General features: G+C 55.7%; 2 protein-coding genes across 4 annotated transcripts; both read right to left on the minus strand.

Annotated features, from left to right (window-relative positions):
- Positions 1–1,552: 1,552 nt before the first annotated feature.
- On the minus strand, positions 1,553–4,350 carry NTF4 (neurotrophin 4). 3 transcript variants are annotated; one of them, XM_047835808.1, is made up of 3 exons: positions 4,228–4,350; positions 2,780–3,208; positions 1,553–2,440 (listed from the first exon to the last, which is right to left on the minus strand). In XM_047835808.1, exons 2-3 carry the CDS (start codon positions 2,852–2,854, stop codon positions 1,796–1,798), a joined length of 720 nt encoding a protein of 239 aa, XP_047691764.1. In that variant the 5' UTR covers positions 2,855–3,208; positions 4,228–4,350; the 3' UTR covers positions 1,553–1,795. The 3 variants fall into 3 exon arrangements, with proteins under 3 accessions (XP_047691764.1, XP_047691766.1, XP_047691765.1); XM_047835810.1 differs by lacking the exon at positions 4,228–4,350 and adding an exon at positions 4,011–4,123 and having other exon boundaries at positions 3,085–3,208; XM_047835809.1 differs by lacking the exon at positions 4,228–4,350 and adding an exon at positions 4,011–4,123.
- A 4,268-nt stretch (positions 4,351–8,618) lies between these two features.
- Positions 8,619–10,972, minus strand: KCNA7 (potassium voltage-gated channel subfamily A member 7). The gene is made up of 2 exons (XM_047836014.1): positions 10,393–10,972; positions 8,619–9,434 (listed from the first exon to the last, which is right to left on the minus strand). Exons 1-2 carry the CDS (start codon positions 10,945–10,947, stop codon positions 8,619–8,621), a joined length of 1,371 nt encoding a protein of 456 aa, XP_047691970.1. The 5' UTR covers positions 10,948–10,972.
- Between the last annotated feature and the right edge of the window lie 8,197 nt (positions 10,973–19,169).

Consider the following 19,169-nt stretch of genomic DNA (forward strand, 5'->3'; position numbering starts at 1 on the left):
ACCCAGGCAACAAGTGACAGGGACTTGGAGAGAGGGGGCACAGAAACGCTAGAGAAGTGGAGGAGAAGAGTCCCAGAGAGAGAAGGATGGCCAGAAAAGGGGGCGGAGGGGAAGGGGAAATAGATCAGAGTTTTAGGGAATCTTAGAGACACAGAGGCCACCCACTGCCTCAGGGAACCCAGAAGAAACACCCCCCCCCCCTTTCCTACAGGGTCTCAGCTCACTCAGCCCCCTCCTCCCTCTGCCAGGCCTGCCTACCTCAGGGGTAACGATTTCCAGACTTCCCCAGGGCTCTCCCTCCCTCCCCGCGTCTGCTGAAGGACTCAGCCTGGGCTTTGGCTTCGTGCGTCCTGCCTGCCTTTGATTTGGTTGAAAACTTCCACCTGGATATTGGGGGTGGGTGAAGAGGGAGAGACCTACAGGCAAATACACAGGGAAATACTTAGCAAAAGACGGAAGGGAGGCGATGTGGAGAGAGCTTTGAGGAGAAAGAAAAATGCACTCAAGAATGGGTGAGAGGCACCGAATGAGAAACAGAGGTAGAGAGCTACTGACCCAGAGACAAGAGACAGGAAGAGAGAGGTGGCAAAAAAAAAAAAGAGGGTGGGGAACCACAGATCTAGAAACACGGAGATGTAGAAACAGAGGCAGCCAGTCCCCGCCTGGCGCTGCCACCCCTACCCTTCCCAGGGGCCCAGTCTGGGTTGGTGGGGGATGGGAAAATTGGTTCTAAAAGAATGTGTGTGTGTGTGTGTGTGTGTGTGTGTGTGTGTGTGTGTGTTAAGTCTTAAGATATGGACTGGTGATATATGAAGGGTTACCCCTGACTTCCCTTGGTACTTCCTCACTTTACAGGTCATTTCGTCAAGGCCTCTGCCTCCTCGGCTCCCATTCTTTCAACCCCACTGACCCATTCTTCAGATGGGGAAAAGTGAGGCTACCTTCTGCAGCCTGGCACAGGGTCCCACTGACCCCCCTCATTCAGGCCTCCGGGGCCACTTCTCCTTTTGGATTTTCCTGGCCCATTCACTGTCCACATGACCCCTGATTCCAGCCAGGAGTCAGGTCAATTGGTCAGAACCTCGTGCCACACTCAAGCTGGACACTTCTAAGGTCTATTTCTTTCCCAATATGGGTACAAGTTGGGGCAGAAAAGGGAGTAGAAACCTGACTCCGGCTCCCCAGTAGGGCCAAATTCGCCAGTCTCCTGACCTCCGGTCAGTCAACCTTGCTTTTGCTCCTTCTGTGACGGGTGGCTCACTACCTCAAAAGAGAACGTTCGAAGCCAACACTTGCCCCACGTGACCAAGTAAGATTTCTCATTCAAACCCGACCTCCCAGCTACTTGCCTATGTGTTCCAGTTTTTATGCTCCCCCACCCACTTCTTGACAGATCACTTCCTCGTCACTCTCTCCAGGGTGAGCAAGATGTCTTCTGAGATCAAGTGGTTAGCAACTGAGAAGCCAAGGGCCTCTGATGGTCGAATCCACTAGAGTTGATCTGACAAATTGTGTATTAGCGCTGATAAACAGTAGACACTCGGCAAAATTGGGCTATTATTATCATCATCATTACCCTCAAGTTCATCCAGGAGAACTCCTACTCATCCTTCAAAACCCCATTTGGTTCCACCACCTGTCTGGCACGGATTGAGCTCTCAGAATCAGAAAGCTGTGATTGTGTGACCATTTCACAAGTTCCCAAACTGAGGCCCGGAGCGGTCAGGCCACCCCTGAGGTCCCTCGGGATCCAGCCGTCTTCTTCCTCTGCCTGCCCAGTTCCTGGGCATGGGCCTCAGGCCCGACCAGTCCGGCTGAGGAGCGTGCAGACGCAGGCAGTGTCAATCCGAATCCATCGCCAGCCTACGCGGCCCTGGGCATCAGCGGTCAGTGCCCGCACGTAGGACTGCTTGGCTTTGCACTCAGATACCCAGTGCCTCCGGTCCACACCCCGGCAGCCCCCTCCTCCCCCACCGGGGCCACCTTCCTCGGTGCTGTCAGCCTTGCAGCGGGTCTCGAAGAAGTACTGGCGGAGGGGACTGCCACCAGCCGCGGGAACCTCGCCCAGCACCTCCACCTCACGCCCACGCAGGTCCACGGCCGTCCGGCGGTCCGTCACCCAGCCGCTGACCGCATCGCACACAGCCAGCTCTCCCCGGCGACTTGCGGGTGCTGTCTCGCTCGCCCCTCGCCGGCTGCGGTTGGCAGGGCGGCCTGCGGGCTCCCCAAAAGCCCCGGCCTCCAGCAGGAAGAGCAGAGGGGGCCCGGCGGGGGTGCCCCTGGACAGGACTACTCGGGGGGACAGGAGGTCCCACTCAGGGGCTAGAAAGGGAGGCAGTGGTAAGGGTGGGGGGTGGGGCTCCATTGGAACGCTGGGGAGGAGGAAAAGGAGGAGGACGGGGAGGGAGCAGGAGGGGCTGAGGAGCATCTCGCTGAGCACCTGAGGACGGAGGGGAGAGCCGGCATTAGAGATGGGGTAAAAACTGAGTAGGGGACGGGGGACAGCAGTTGGGAGCTCCAGGCGGACCTGGATGCCAGAACCAGGGGGAGGCCCTTGTTCTAGAACCTTAGGAGGGGGACCTTATACTCTGGGACTTAGATACTGCCCAGCTTCTAGATTAATCATAATCGTTCTACTACTATTGCTAATAATAGCCAACAAATCAACGAACGGAGAAACACAGGCTGAGAAGTGAGTGACTTATACCAGGCCACACAGCCAGCAAATACCAGAGGTAGGACTTGAGCCCCGTCGGAACAACTCCATTCTGCCTCTTACCTCTACACCCCCGAAGAACCCTAAGTCCCGCAGCCTAGAGGAGGTTGGAGGCCTCAAAATGCTGAGAAAGGCCATGTTCTGGAATCCTAGCAAGACCCAAGTTCAGCTCAAAGCTGCCACTGAGAAGGCGAGACATTTCCTCTGCTATGCGGGGCCTCAGTTTCCCTGTCCCAGAAATCGGCCAGGGGCTGGGAGATAGCGGTGAGGGCGTGGATGCTTCAGTTTTTCTGCAATATTCTGGAAGTCTCTGGTTCTGGGAAAGAGTGGTGTGGAGGGGACTGGGAAGCAGCAGGTGGTTACCAGACCTGTCAGCACCTCCTCCACCTCCAGGCTCCAGGGCTGGGGGCCCCCAGGCTCTGGGGGGCCCCGGTGGGGGACACAGGTGGTCCCCTCCTTCCTGACATCTCAGGAGAGGGTAGGGGCAGCCACCTAGGGGAAGAAGGGAACAGGCAAGTTATATGGGCAAGTGGGGGGAGGGGACGCGAACACTCCCCTTCTCTGTGTTCCTCTGAAAGTGTAGGGTACCCAGGAGTCAAGGCCGCGCCCCCTTCCCTGGGGCCCCTTCCCTGACCAGGTGATGGCTCCTGGCTGGGATGGGAAGCAGATGGGGGAGGTGTGGGGAGGGGCGAGGAGGGCGGTGGGGGAGGGGTGGGAGGGGTAGAGGAGGCTGGAAAAGATTACATCCTCCACGGCCCATTCATCTCCCAGACAGGGCGGGGGCGGTGCTCGTCTGGACCCCCGGGTCCCTGGGGGCCCACACTCAAGAAGCCCTGGGTCCCTGAGGCTGCTTCCTGGAATGTTCTATCCTCACAGGACAGGCCAGGGCCCGTCCGACACTTCTATTGCACATACCTGGAGTGGCTGCCTGCTTTGGCTCGGAGATGGGGAAATGGAAAAAGGGGTGTGAAGGGACCCAACCACGCTGATCCAACCTGGACCCGGAGTGTAGATCCCCAGCTACCTCCTCCCTCAGACCAGAAAGTCCTAGCTCCCAGCTCCCACCTCCCCTGATCAGACCCTAGAGCTCTGGTTCCCAGCTGCCTCCCCTTTTTCACGAGTCCATGATCCCCAGCTCCCTCTCTCACTTGCAGGGGTCCGGGAGCCCCGCGCCCTCCTCCCTCGGACCAAGGAGTCCAGACCCCCCCCCCCCCCGCCCCCAGCGCCCTCCTCCCTCGGACCCGGGAGTTCTGGAGTTTAGGACCCTCCTCCCCAGGGACCCCCGAATACGTACTCCCAGGCCCCTCCTCCCAAAGAAGATTTAGGCCGGGGGGTCTGGTCTCCCGAGACCCTGACGGGGGCGAGCGGCTGCATGGCTGGAGCACTTCCCTCCTGCCTCAGTTTCCACCGCCAAGCCCCGCCCCCGCAGGCCCCGCCCCCGTCCCTCCCTACCCGGGGGCAGGGCGACCCGGACGCCGGAATCCCGGGGGAGGAGGCGCCGAGGCTCTCACCTGGGGCGCCCTCTTCGGCTCCTCCGCTGCCCCTGGCGCGGCGCGGCTCCTCCTCCCGCTCGCTGGCTGCGGGGACGCCCGCTCGCCCGCCGGCTCCTCGCTGCACACGCTCCGGAGGGCCCGGGCGGGGGCGGGGGCGGGGCGGCGCCCGACGGCGGAGGAGGGGCCGGGGGATCCCGCCTTCCACACGCGTGCCGAGACCTCGGGAGCCCGGCCTGGCTCGCTCAGCTCTTGGCCCGCCTCAGCCCCGGGAGGCCAGGCGCCAGCCCCCTTCTCCCTCAGCCCCGGCAGCCGGGACCCCCCAGCCCCCTCCTCCCTCAGACCCAGGAGTCCCGGCCCCCAGCCCCCTCCTCCCGCAGAGCCAGGAGCCCTGACCCCCAGCCCCCTCTCCGTCAGACCCGGGATTCAGGTCCCCAGCCCCTCCTCCCTCAGGCCCAGGAGTCGGGACGCCCAAGGCGCTCCTCCCTCAGACCCAGGAGTCCTCACCCCCAGCCCCCTCCCTCCGCAGACCCAAGGCTCCTGACCAGCAGCTCCCTCCTTCCTTAGAGCCAGGAGTCTGGGCCTGAGATTCCCTTGCCTTGTGCTGCCAATTAAGTGTCAATCCCTGGGCAGATTCCCCCCCTCTGCTCTCATCCCCACTTTCCCAGGAGCTCCAGGCTAGACATTAACCAGCTGGACTTGGGCAGCGATAAGGCCCGAGGCCCAGGGAGACAGTGGATATGGGGGAGCTCTCCCACAGAGTCCTGTCTGCTGGAATTTCCTGGGTGGGGACTGAGGAGAGGGTCTGTCCTGAGCTCAGATAAGAGAAATTCAAGGTATTCTAGGGCACAGAGACAGCCAAGGGTATGACTTGGGAACACGATGACCTCTGCCCAGAGAAAGAAAATGAATAGTGAGGGACAAAGGGAGACATGGGAAGGGCACATAAACAGAGAGAAAGGGGGGACAGAAACCCAGAGAGAGAAGACCCGGAGAGAGAAGGGGACAGAATCCCAGAAGGGGGACGGAGACCCGTTGAAAAGAGAGAGACCCTAAGACAGACTGAGGTCAGACGGAGTCCTGGGACCGGCAGAGCCCTTCACCCCTCCCCGGGAGCTATTTCAGGAGGAAAGCTGATGCCCATCTGGGGGGGGGGGGTCATCCCATACCCCTCCCTCGGCCTAAATATAACATGGCAAGGTGGCAGGAAGGGTGTCCCTGGATTAGGGTGTTCCCTCCTTTTCCCCAGCCTAGCCAAGGCAACATAGAAGGCGCCTACAGTTGTTTATTGGGGGGGGGGGGGGGGAGGGGCACTTTCCAGCCTTCGAGTGTCCCCTCGGGTCACCTCCATGACCTCTCCCGGCTTCTCCACCTCTTCCTTAAGCACCCAACACATCCCACCCCCTACCAGAGAGACTCTAAGTAACTTCCAGCCTCTGATGGAGTAATACAGGTGAGTTTTCAAAGAAAAGTAAAACACTCTCTGTGCCCCTCCCTCTGGATATCTGACCCTTCCTCTGTGGTTTGCCTTCCAGCTTCTGTGGATCCCTTCCCTCCCCCCCCCCCCACCGACACACACACACACACACACACACACACACACACACACACACACACCGGCCTCTGACCCCCTCCCAGGTCACTGCCCTCCTTCCACCTGCTCTCCCTCCTTCCCCTGGGTGTCCTCTCTCCAAGTCTTGGCTCCTCTCCGCATGGGCTTTCTCCTCTTTGGGTCTCTGTCCTGGGTCCTGGACTCCGCCTTGCGTCTGTCACTGTGAGGAGGTCTGTTCTCCAGTTCTGTCTCCAAACGTGTCTTTCTCTCCATCTCAGAGAGAAGTGACTACCTAAACATTCTATTATTTTCTATCTTTATCAAACCCTGCCCACAATAATCTGTACTTTCTTCCATCGCTCTGTATAAAAAGGGGGTTGGGTTAAATTGGGGGTTTCCAAACTGATTTTTCTCTCTCTCTCTCTCAGAGAGGGAGAGTGTGCACACAGGTGCAGGGGAGGGGGGGGCAGAGGGAGGAAAAGAGAGTGAGAGCATCTTAAGGAGGCTCCACACTGAGTGTGGGGCTCGATCCCACAACCCTGGGATCACGACCTGAGCTGAAATCAAGAGTTGGATGCTCAATAGACTGAGCCACCCAGGTGGCCCTCCCCCCGAGCCACGCTGAATTTCTTAGCTGCATTCTGAGTTGCCAAGAGGGACCCCATAGAGGTGTGTGTCCCTCAGACCAGATCCCCTCGGATGCCTCACGTTGGATCTAGGTAAGTTGCAAGTGGGGGGTGGGTGGCGATAGCTAAAAATAACAACAACAACCTTCTGTAAACCACTGGTTTTAATAAATTAATACAAGTAAAGTACTTTGAATGATGCTTGGCACATAGGAAGCCCTATATGTGTTAGCGATTGAAGCATCCTGCGTCCTCCTCCTCCAAATGCCCTTTGAGTACCGAAAGTCCTCTGAAAATGTTTGGCTTCGTGACCTAGGGTAACACCTTCCCCTCTGAGCCTCGGGTACTTTGTGAGAAACGAGGCTGTAGGATCCAAGGAGGACCCGTGCCTTCCAGCAGGCTGATGCGGCCGTGGGGTCAGGCAGCCTGCCCCCAGTCCTGGACCCTGGGGATGTGCCACGAGACCTTGGGAAGCCACCCCCGTGATCTAAGACTCTGGTTTCTCCCCTGGAAAATAGAGTGGACCCCCCAGTTTGTCTGACAGCCTTCCTCAGCTGTGGGAGGATGGGGTGGTGCGCCCTGATTTGAGATCGTTGTGATTCTGTGGAAGACAGACTGTGCGTATCTCTTGGGTTCAGAGGCGCTGACTTTTTCTGCCTTTTTCTTTCTTGGTTACCTTTCTCTTGGGGGCGCTCCGGTCTGTTTCTAAGTCTGATGTCTGTCCCTCTCTGGGTGCCTGACACTCCCCCCCCATCTCTGTCTCCCACTCTTGATCTCTGTCTCCCTCTCCCTTTGGATTTTCTGCCCCCCCCCCCTTCTTCTGAGTCTCTGTCGTTCCCTCTCTCTGGGTCTTTGTCTCCTTCTCCCTAAATCTCTCTTCCTCTCTCTTCGGGTCTTTGTTCCCTCTTCTCTGGGTTTCTATCTCTTTCTTTCTCTGAGTCTCCATTACCTCCCAGGTCTCTGTCCCCTCATTTGTGTTTCTGTCCCCCTAACATGTCTATACACAGTACATACAGTTTGTCCCCTTTTCTCTCCCCTTGTGGCTCTGATCTCTGTGTTTGCAAGCAAAGCTATAGGAGAGGACAGACAGATCGAGAGGGTTTGAATGGCAAAATGATGCAGGTGTAGGGTAAACGGAAGGAGCATCTGCATCTCCCTAGCTCCCCCAGAGGCCCTCTGCGTGAACAACTGAATCCACGGATCCAGAACCCAGCCCTGCCCCTTATGGTAAGTGACATCAGGCATGTCAGTTCAGTTCGTCTCTCAGACTCCATAACCCCACACTTGCTCCCTGATACATGATTCCCCCCCCCCCCCAAGTGCTCTTATTCTTGGGTCCTGGTGCTACCAGTAAATGCAGAACAAACCAACATGGCCCTATGGAGCCCATACACACAGTCCAACTCAACCTAACATTCCTACAGGACTCACAATGACACAACTTGGTGTAACTCAACTCAGCACGGCCCTACAAGACTCACGTGGTTATACAATTCAATACGGTTCATCTCAGTGTAGCCCCCTAAACTTCCAGCTATGTAACTTTACACAACTCAACCCAACAGAACCCTGAAAGATTCCCACAGTCATACATTACAACCCAACTTAACGTGACCTGGAAAGCTCACATGCGACCACTTGACTGTTTGGATTTCTACATGACTCACAAGTTCACAGAATCTAAAATAACATAGCCCTACAAGAGTCACAAAGCCACACAACTTCCAACGTGTCTCAACTCAACTCCACAACACCATGCATGAACATGCAGTCAGTCCCAACAATGCCGTGGATGACCACCTCACTTGACCCAAAATGGCCCCAGGGGACTCATAAAACCACAGAATCCTGCACAATGCAGTTGGACAAGATTCGCCTAGACTCAACAACACAGCCCAACCCAGTGAGGACCTAAAAAACACAACCATGGGATCAAATCTATGTCAACACTTACCACAAAAGGCTCCGTAAGTCTTGCACAACCCAAAGCAATTTAAACCAATGGAGTCTCTCCATCAACTCAGTATAACTCATTGCCATTCACGGTCACTTAAGGAAGTACCCATAGGAGCTGCCAAACCGCAACTCAAGACCCAACAAGACTCAGTGTTCCCCAACTCGTTACCACTTAACCTAGTTCTTCCTCTACCCAGCCCCCTCCCCCTAACCTTCCCTTCTCCCCCTCCCTCCCTCCCTCCAAGGAAACGTGAGGTCCTGCTGACCTCCACAGTCCCTCACACTTCGGTGACCATGTGTTTCCCAGGGGGGGCCCAGAGTGGAGGCGGTAGCTCAGGCATCTCTCCGTCCACCAACCCCCCATTGACCTTGCCCTCCAGTGGGCCACAGGGCTGCGTGTCCACATGGCTGTACATTCCGGCCTCTTCGCCCTCTGTCTCCCGGTGGTAAAAGTAGCTGAAGTTGGAGACGATGACCGGCACAGGCAGGGAAATGGTCAGCACACCAGCGATGGCGCACAGAGAGCCCACTATCTTGCCACCCACAGTGACGGGTGCCATGTCTCCGTAGCCGACTGTGGTCATGGTGACCACCGCCCACCAAAAGGACTCAGGGATGCTGGTGAAATGGGAATCTTCCCGGTCGGCCTCCGCAAAGTAGACCGCGCTGGAGAAGAGAACCACACCGATGAAGAGGAAGAAGATGAGGAGACCCAGCTCACGCATGGAGGCCCGTAGTGTCTGGCCCAAGATCTGCAGGCCCTTTGAGTGCCGGGACAGCTTGAAGATCCGGAAGACGCGCACCAGTCGGATAACTCGTAGTATGGCCAGTGACATGGCCGGCTGGCCCACGCCCCGTTGCCTGGCTAGCTCGGTGCCTAGCGCCACAAAGTAGGGGAGGATGGCCACGAAATCGATGAGGTTCATCACGTTCTTGAAAAAGGCCGCCTTGCTTGGGCAGGTCGCCAGGCGCACCAGTAGCTCAAAGGAGAACCAACAGATGCACAACGTCTCCACCATAAAGAACGGGTCATCGAAGGGCATGCGAGACAGGGTTCCAGGCACTGGGCTGGAGCCATTCAGCCGAGCAGGGAACTGCAGGGAGGAAGGGGGTCAGAGAGGACCACGCCAAGACTGGAACACACTAGAACGGCCACATTTATGGTTTAAATGTCCAACCGCTTCTGTGCAAACTGGTCAGTGGTCACTGCTCCCAGGCCTCCAGTGCCCCAGCTGTCCTACACTCCTTTCCAGAACCCTGGGGATCATCCCTGCGTGGCTGACTGTAGGGTCCCTGATCCTTCACTGGTGGGGGCCTCCTAGAATGGTGCCTGAGTGAGACTCAGTCTCTTCCTTCCCAAAGTCCCACCGCAGCACTGATTTTCCAGATGGGGAGTGTCGCCACCCTGGTCCCACTTCCTCGTGCTCTGCCCTCCCTACCCCCAGCCCAGACTCTAATGGTTAAAGGCCTTCTCTGAACACCAAACCCTGCCCTCATGGCCCTCAGCCTGACTTTTTTTTGTGCTGGGTTGCTCCTACCTCAGCCTTCAGGCCTCACTCTTCTGTCTCCAGCTCCCTCCAGCCCATCCTTATCTTGCTTACAGCCAGCCGCACGGACCCCTGATTCTTCAGTCTCTCCTCCCTTGCTTCATTTCTTAACGTACCTGTCTTCCCGCCCTCGGCCAGCCCGTTTCTCACCTGCCTCAACCCCACCCAGTGATGGGAAGGTCCTCCTATTCATATCCTCAGGCCCCGCCTCCATTAAGCTATCCCTTCCCGGCCCCCAGCCCAGCTTTTAAAGGTAAATTCCCCTGGTCAGGCCCGGTCCCTGGGTTGCCCACCTCTCAAGCCTCCTGCCCCACCTGTGATTGGCCACTCCCCCAACAAGCCCCCCCCCCCAATGCCCCGCCTGCCCATAGCCAGGCCCCACCTTCCCGAGAGGCCCCGCCTCCCAGTGCCCCTCACCCCCGCCTTGTAATTGGCCAGATCCCCGTGGACCCCGCTCAGCTCCTCCCAAGCCCCGCCCCTCTCCACCCAGGACACGCCCCCTCACCGGGCCGGCAGCCGCCACCGCAGCGAGCCCCGGGTTGTCGCGGTCGTTGCGGAAGTCGGGCAGCGTCTCGAGGCAGAAGACGACGATGGAGACGAGGATGACGAGCACGGAGACGACGGCGAGCACGCGCGCGGCCTGCGAACTCTCGGGGAACTCGAAGAGCAGCCAGAGCTGGCGCGCGAAGGCGCGGCGGGGCAGGGGGCGCTCGGGCGGCAAGGGGCAGCCCTCGTCCTCGCGCAGGCGCGCGAGCGCCGCCGCGCCCAGCCCGTAAAAGGCCACCTCCTCCAGGAAGACGTCGAGCGGCACGTGCGCCGGCCGCCGCAGCCGCCCGCCGGACTGGTAGTAGTAGAGCACGGCGTCGAAGCTGGGCCGGTGCCGGTCAAAGAAGTACTCGCGGCGCGCGCAGTCGTAGAAGCGGCCCCGGCGCGCCGGGTCCCCTAGCAGCGTGTCCGGGAAGCGGCCCAGCGTCCGCGCCCGCGTCTCGAAGCGCAGCCCGGCCACGTTGAGCACCAGCCGCTCGCAGCAGCCGCACGGCGGCGGGCACCGCGGCTCCATGGCGCGCGCAGCCCCGGCGACCCGCGGACGGACGTGTGGCCCCGACGCCCGACCCGGCCCGGCCCCGCCTCGGCCGCCGCCGCCGCCGCCGCCGCCCCAGGCTGGTGTCCGGTGTCCACGCGTAAAAATAGCCCGGCCGTCCGGCCAGGGCGCGGGGGAGGGGGCGCCTGACCCTGGAGGGGCAGAGGGCGGCCGCGCGCCCTCTGCCGGGGCGCCCGCCCTCCCCCCCCAGCCGCCGCCGCGCTGAGCTTGCGTTCTCCGCGCGCATCCGCTTTCGGGTCCCCGTTCCCTGGGTTTCGCTCTCGTCCGGGACCTCTATCCCTCGTCTCTCCGGGTTTCCGTGTGTGTCTCTCGTCTCTTTTTGTGAATTGCCCAGCCCCTGTGCTGAAGTCACAAACTTCCACGTCTTTCTTTCTGTTATCTTCTACATCTCTGCGTCTGGCTATGTCTTCATTTTGGGTGTCTGTCAAGGGGTGTATCTCTTGAGTATCTCAGTGGGTCAGTTATCTCTGAAGACTCAGTGCTTGGGGGTCTCTGTCAGTAATCTGTATCTTGGTCTGTCTGGATCTCCGTCTTTGACGCTTGTATCTTAGGGGTGTGTCTGACTATCGCTGTCTCCCTTGCTATCTGTCTCCCCCCTCCGTCGGAGTCTCTTCTCATGATCTCTTAGGACTCTGTGTCTCTCTGTCCCTGGGTTTCCGGGGCGGGGGTGGGGGGGCTCCCCTTTGGGTCTGTTTCCCTGTGTTTCGGAGTTATGGCGAGTTTCTGTCTCAGGGCCTCTGGAGGACTCCGAGTCTCTGGAGTCCTCTCTCTGAATCTCTTTCTGACTAAAACTGTAGATCGGCTCTGCCACCGGCCTGGTGGTTGCCCCGTCCTGGAGACGCTCCAGCAACTGCAAACCGTGAGCCTGTGCGCCCCACACCCGGTTCCCTCGCCGAGGTCTCCCCCTGTCTTCTCGGTCAGACATCCCGAGACCCAGGGAAGCCTGAGCTGTAACCCTGGATAGTGGAAACAGAGGCCGAGCCTGCCAGGAACAGGTGGGGGGTGGGCTGGGGAGATGCCGCAGGGTCACTCGAAGGGACCAAAGGACAGACAGACGATGGCCTTCCAGCCACCGGTATCCTATGACACCGCGTAAAAATAGGCTTGGGGGGAAGTGGTGGGGATAGGTTACCCGGACTCCAGGGAATGGGGTCCCGCGCGCCCTCTGCTGGGCAAGTGCAGAGAAGCACTAAGGTTACTCCCTCCGAATGTAGGCCCTCTTCCGTGTGTAATTTCTGGGAAGCTATGTCACCATCCTTCTGGATTTCTGTGTCCCTCTTTCGGGGTCTCTGTCTTACCTCTCTCTGCGTCTATGTCTCTGTCATTCTCAGAGACCCACAAGGAGACTCCTTTCTGTAGGTCTCTGAACTCTGTGAACTGAACCCTTCTCCCTGCAGCCATGCCTTAAACCCTCATGCCTTACACCCTCATACCTTACACCCTCCTTAACGTACAGGTGCTCCGCCTTGCCGTTTCTAGACCATTCTTCCTCCCTCTGACTTTTAATTTTTTTTTTTGATTTTTTTTTCAACGTTTATTTATTTTTGGGACAGAGAGAGACAGAGCATGAACGGGGGAGGGGCAGAGAGAGAGGGAGACACAGAATCAGAAACAGGCTCCAGGCTCTGAGCCATCAGCCCAGAGTCCGACGCAGGGCTCGAACTCACGGACCGGGAGATCGTGACCTGGCTGAAGTCGGAGGCTTAACCGACTGCGCCACCCAGGCGCCCTTTAATTTTTTTTTTAAGTAAGCTCTACGCCCACCATGGGGTTTGAACTCACAACCCCAAGATCAAGGGTCTTGTGCTCTACCCGGCCAGCCAGCCACCCCCTCCCTCAGCTCTTTTGAAGCTTAAGCTATCCACGGACACTTCCCATCCTTCCCTACTGAACTCACCCCTTCCCTTCTGGCCACTCCTAGTCTTTCATGGAAGATTTGAGAACCTGGCTTCCTATCCCTCCTAAAACTACTGTCATAGGGGCGCCTGGGTGGCTCAGTCGGTTGAGCGTCCGACTTCAGCTCAGGTCACGATCTCGTGGTTCTGAGTTCGAGCCCCGCATCTGGCTCTGTGCTGACAGCTCAGAGCCTAGAGCCTGCTTCGGATTCAGTGTCTCCCTCTTTCTCTGCCCCTCCCCTGCTTGCACTCTGTCTCTTTGTCTCTCTCTCTCTCTCTAAAGTAAATAAACATTAAAAAAAAAAAAGGCAACTTTTAGCCCCACTCTTTTCCTTGGGACACCTGCCCAGGCCAGGCCAGATGGTGAGGTCCACGTGGAGAGGACCCTGGGTTCCTGGCTCCTGGCCGAGGCTAAACTCACAGTTGATAATAGATCAGGCTTGTGAGTGAGCCATTTGAAGGGCCACGTTCTCCTGCCCCGCTGATGCTCCGGGAGCAGAGGTAAGACCTCCCTCAGCCCCCCACCCCCCCACCCCCCCACCCCCCTCCAAACCCTGCCCTGGTCGCAGACCTGGGACTGTAATAAATGATCTTTGTTGTTTTCAACCACGCAGGCTTTGGGTGGTTTGTCAGACACGCTGTGGCAACAGATAACAGAATCATGGCCTCTCGGTACACAGAGCCCATCATGTCACCCATCGTGCTCTCTCGCCTACCCCAAGCCATCTACGTTCTTTTTTTTTCCGGAAGTTTTATGAAGCCGCAATTCACATACCATAAAATTCACCCATTTCACCTGTGTGACGCTGGGTTTTTTGCGTGTTCCTAAGAGTTGCGCATCCCTCCAATCCACTTGAGAACATTTTTGGTAACCCGCAAAGAAACTCTGCACCCCTTATCTGTTACCCTCTCAACGTGCCACCCGTGCTCATGGTCATATGCTCGTCCTTGTCATTGCCGGTAACGACATGCCCTCCAAACAAACTGTTTTTATCATCCCGTCAACTGAATTGAGAAACTTTTGAGCCTGCCGGCACATCACAGTACATTGACCCTGTTCTCTTTTCGTTTCCTTTTTTCAATTTTTTTTTTAACGTTTATTCATTTTTGAAAGAGACAGAGCGTGAGCGGGGGAGGGCAGAGAGAGAACGAGACACAGAATCCGAAGCAGGCTCCGGGCTCCGAGCTGTCAGCACAGAGCCCGACGCGGGGCTCGAACCGACGAACTGTGAGATCATGACCTGAGCCGAAGTTGGACGCTCAACCGACTGAGCCACCCAGGCGCCCCGACCCTGTTGCCTTTTCATTATCTCTGGCTCCCCCACCTTGTCCCCACTTCCCTCTTTCTCCTGCTTCCACTGTTCATGGGCCACCGATAAAATCCCTCACTTTCCTACGTCTTAAACTCCCTTGCCCTATGACCCCCTCCAAGGCACCGTTGTAGCCGAACTCCAAATCCTTCTGGTAAATCCTTCTCTCATCTACTCTGTGCCTGGCCCTGGGGGGCCTGGACGGGGGCTGGACCTTACATCCCAAGCCCTGCCTGCGACCCTGGTACGTTTCCCTCATCAGTATACCCTCTGCCTCCCCAAGATGGCTGTTACCCATCTATGTTCTTAAATCCCCCATAGCACCCTGGCCCTCCTCACCCTCAGTAAGCTGATCACCTCACTCATTCTACTGAAAACACAGAAGTTACCAGAACCCCTAAAGATGTCTACCTCCTAATCCCAGGGACCTTTGAATCTGTGACCTTATATGGCAAAAGTGGGACTTTGTGGATGCGATGAAATCAAGGCTCTTGAGTTGGGGAGATTCCCCGGATGATCTGGGTGGGCCCAATTAAGGGTTTTTATAAGAGGAGGGTGGGAAGGTCAGATGCATAGAAGATGTGAGGATAGGAGTCAAGGTCAGATGGAAAGGATGCTACAATGCCAGCTTTAAAGAGGGAGGAAAGGGGGCACCTGGGTGGCTCAGCCGGTTAAGCATCCAACTCTTGATTTCCAGCTCAGGTCATGATCTCATGGCTCATGAGTTCATTCATGAGTTGGAGCCCCTCTTCGGGCTCTATGCGGACAGCATGAAACCTACTTCGAATTCTCTCTCTCCCTCTCTCTCTGCCCCTCCCCTGCTCTCTCTCTCTCTCTCTCTCTCTCTAAAATAAAAATAAATATTCTTAAAAAAAAAAAAAGAGAGAGACAGGAGGGGAAAGGCATCTGACTTGCTCAGTCGGTGGAACGTGTGACTCTTGATCTCAGGGTTGTGAGTTCGAGCCCTAAGTTGGGTGTGGAGATTATTTAAAAATAAAATATTTTTTTTAATGTTCTTTAACATTTATTTTTGAGAGAGAGAGAGAGAGAGAGAGAGAGAGCATGAGCAGGGGAGGGGCAGAGAGAGAGGGAGACACATAATCCGAAGCAGGCTCCAGGCTCTGAGCTGTCAGCACAGAGGCCGACATGGGGCTTGAACTCACAAACCGTGAGGTCATGATCTGAGCCGAAGTCAGAGGCTTAGCCGAGTGGGCCACCCAGGCGCCCCTAAAAGTAAAATCTTTGAGGGGCGCCTGGGTGGCTCAGTTGGTTGGGTGTCCGTCCAGCTCCGGCTCAGGTCATGATCTCACAGTTCGTGGGTTCACGCCCCGCATCGGGCTCTGTGCTGACAGCTCGGAGCCTGGACCCTGCTTCGGATTCTGTGCCTCCCTCTCTGCCCTCTCCAGCTCGTGCTCTCTCTGTCTCCGTCTCTCTCTCTTTCAAAAGTAAATGAACATTAAAAACAAAAAGTGTGAGAATACTGGTCAATGACACCGTAGATTGTTCCTCAATTTGTTTACCTGGTGGTTTATCTTGACTAGATAACGATTATGGAGGGTTTTTCTCGACGGGGACAGAGGTGCAGTTCCCTTCTCCTCATATGGTGTAGACACAGGCTACGTCTTACCGCAGGTGACATGAATTTGGATCACTTGGTTACCGTAGTATCTGCTGGGTTTCTCCACTATCATTATTTTTTTCCATCTGTAATTAATGAATGGGGGAGCCTTTTTGTTGTTGTTGTTGTTGAGTCAGGCTTAGGGAGGTGGACTTGACATACAATAAAAATTACCCTTCACAGTGTATGCTTGTGAGTTCCGGCCAACGTATACAGTCGTGTCACTGCCAGTACAAATCAAAATATAGAATCGTTCCATCACTCCTCGAAGGCTGCGCTTTGCCCTTGCTAGTCAACCGGTCCCCAACGTCCGGCTCCCGGAAACCACTGCGCTGTTTTCTCTCCCTCCGTCCCTGCAGCACTGCCTTTTCTAGAATGTCAAATACGACGTGTAGCCTTGTGAATCAGGCTTCCTTCGCTTGGCAAAATGCATCGAAGACCCATTCCTCCTGTGTCTGTGACTGTAGTGTTCCAAGACACGGACGGATGCTCATTTGTCTACCTAGCCACAGTATAGACATTTGAGTTCCATTTCGGTTTTTGGTGATTATGAATAAAGCCGCAACAGAAATCCATGTATAGGGGCGCCTGGGTGACTCGGTTGAGCATCCAACTGCGGCTCAGGTCGTGATCTCACAGTCCATGAGTTCCAGCCCCGCATCGGGCTCTGTGTTGACAGCTCAGAGCCTGGAGCCTGTTTCCGATTCTGTGTCTCCCTCTCTCTCTGCCCCTCCCCCACTTGCACTCTGTCTCTCTCTGTCAAAAATAAATACACATTAAAAAAAACTAGAAAAAAAAAAGGACAGGCTTGCTGGGGTTGTATGATGAGTGGACGCTTAACTTTTTTTTTTTTTTGCCATCAGGAGACAATTGCATCATAAGACTTTTATTTTTTGCATCGCAGGTCTTTCTTAATGTCTTTTTTTTTTTTTTTTTTTTGGTAGGCTCCACACCCAATGTAGGGCTTGAACTCATGACCCTGAGATTAAGGGTCATGTGCTCTGTGGACTGAGCCAGCCAGGCACCCCTCTTTTCTATTTTTTTTTATTTTTTTTATTTCATTTTATTTTTTTTTTCAACGTTTATTTATTTTTGGGACAGAGAGAGACAGAGCATGAACGGGGGAGGGGCAGAGAGAGAGGGAGACACAGAATCGGAAACAGGCTCCAGGCTCTGAGCCATCAGCCCAGAGCCCGACGCGGGGCTCGAACTCACGGACCGCGAGATCGTGACCTGGCTGAAGTCGGACGCTTAACCGACTGCGCCACCCAGGCGCCCCACTATTTTTTTTTTTTTTTTAAACAAAATCTCCCTTGACTTCACCTCCCTCCTCTGGTATTACTGTCTCTCTCTGCTCCTGTTGCCACAAAACCTCTCTAAAGACTTTTCCCCACCAAAGGTCTTCTTTGGATTTCCCACTGCCTTGTTAAGGTCTCCCACAGTTGCCAGACTTCAGCCGGGATCTTTTGCATTCCCCAGCAGCACTGGACTCGAACCCTGCCTCCTTGAAGCCCTTGCCCTCTTGGCTTCCTGGACACCCGAGTCTCCCAGTTTTTTTTTCTTACATGAGAATTTTTTATTTTTTATTTATTTTTTATTTTTTTTAAACGTTTATTTATTTTTGAGAGAGAGAGCGACAGAGCATGGACAGGGGAGGGGCAGAGAGAGAGGGAGACACAGAATCGGAAACAGGCTCCAGGCTCTGAGCTGTCAGCCCAGAGCCCGACGCGGGGCTCGAACTCACGGACCGCGAGATCATGACCTGAGCTGAAGTCGGACGTTTAACCGACCGAGCCACCCAGGCGCCCCAAGAATTTTTTAAATTAAATAAATTGGTTTAAGTTTATTTACTTTGAGAGAGACAGAGAGAGTGAGCAGGGGAGGGGCCGAGAGAGAGAGGGAGAGAGAGAATCCCAAGCAGGTTCCGCACTGTCAGTGCTGAGCCCCTTGTGGGGCTCGAACTCAGGAACTGTGAGATCATGACCTGAGCTGAAACCAAGAATCAGACGCTTAACCGACTAAGCCACCCAGGGGCCCTTCTTACTTTTTTTTTTTTTTAATCAGTTTTTTTTTTTAAGTTTATTCATTTTGAGAGAGTGCGAATGGGGGAGGGGCAAAGAGGGAGAGGGAGAGAGAGAATCCCCTGCAGGCTCCGCACTGTGAGCTCCGACGTGGAGCTCAGATCCATCAACTGTGAGACCATGACCTGAGCTGAAGTCAGATGATTAACTGACTGAGGCCACCCAGGCAACGTTTTCTTCCCACACTTGCAATCACTCCTGCTTGGGCCCCTTTGCTGGGTCTTCCCCATATTAGCTTCCCTTGTCTCCCAGGTGAGTTCATTCAGTCTCATGGCTCCAGATACCATCTCTAACCCAAAGACTCCCAGATCTAGGGTTCCAGCCCCAAACTTCTCCGTGACTGCCATATATTCCAATGCCACAATGGCACCTGAGCGTCAGACATCTTTGCAATGTCCAAACCCAGAGCCCTGCGATCAACAGGTGAATCTTCCTCAATAACCCCCTCCACCCACATCTCCCCTCTCTAAATCAACAGCATCGGGGCCCCTGGGTGGCTCAGTTGGTTAAGCGTCAGACTTCGGCTCAGGTCATGATCTCATGGTCTGTGGGTTCAAGCCCAGCATTGGGCTCTGTGCTGACAGCTCAGAGCCTGGAACCTGCTTCCTATTCTGTGTCTCCCCCTCTGTCTGCCCCTCCCCTGCTTGTGCTCTGTCTCTCTCTCACAAATAAAATAAAAACATAAAAGTAAATAAATAGCACCATCAATCACCCAGTTGCTCAGTCTACAGATCGAGGAATAAAGGTTATTACTATTTTTAAAAAATATTTATTTTGGGGAGAGTACGAGGGGAGGAGGGGCGGGTGGGGGGGTGGGCAGAAGTTCCGAAGTGGGCTCTGCACTGACAGGGAGACAAGCAGAGAGCCTGATGTGGGGGTCCATCTCTCAAAACTGTGAGATCTTGACCTTAGCGGAAGTCAGAAGCTCAACAGACTGAGCCGCCCAGGTGCCCCAGGATTATTAGTATTTTTTTTTAATTTTTCATGTTTATTTTTGAGAGACACACACAGAGTGGGGGCGGGGGGGGGGGAGCTGAGAGAGAGGGAAACACAGAATCTGAATCAGCCTCCGGGCTCTGTGCTGTTAGCACAGCCAGATGCGGGGCGAACTCACAAATCCGAGATCATGACCTGAGCGGATGCTTAATGGACTGAGCCACCCAGGCACCCCTGCCCTATTTTTCTTTATTGTGTTGGCCACAACCCCCAATTTATTCTCCCCCCCCCCCACAATTTATTCTTTTTAAATGCCTTTATCATCTCCCCAGTACAACGT

Source organism: Prionailurus viverrinus, chromosome E2, assembly GCF_022837055.1.
Source record: "Prionailurus viverrinus isolate Anna chromosome E2, UM_Priviv_1.0, whole genome shotgun sequence".
NCBI lineage: Eukaryota > Metazoa > Chordata > Mammalia > Carnivora > Felidae > Prionailurus > Prionailurus viverrinus.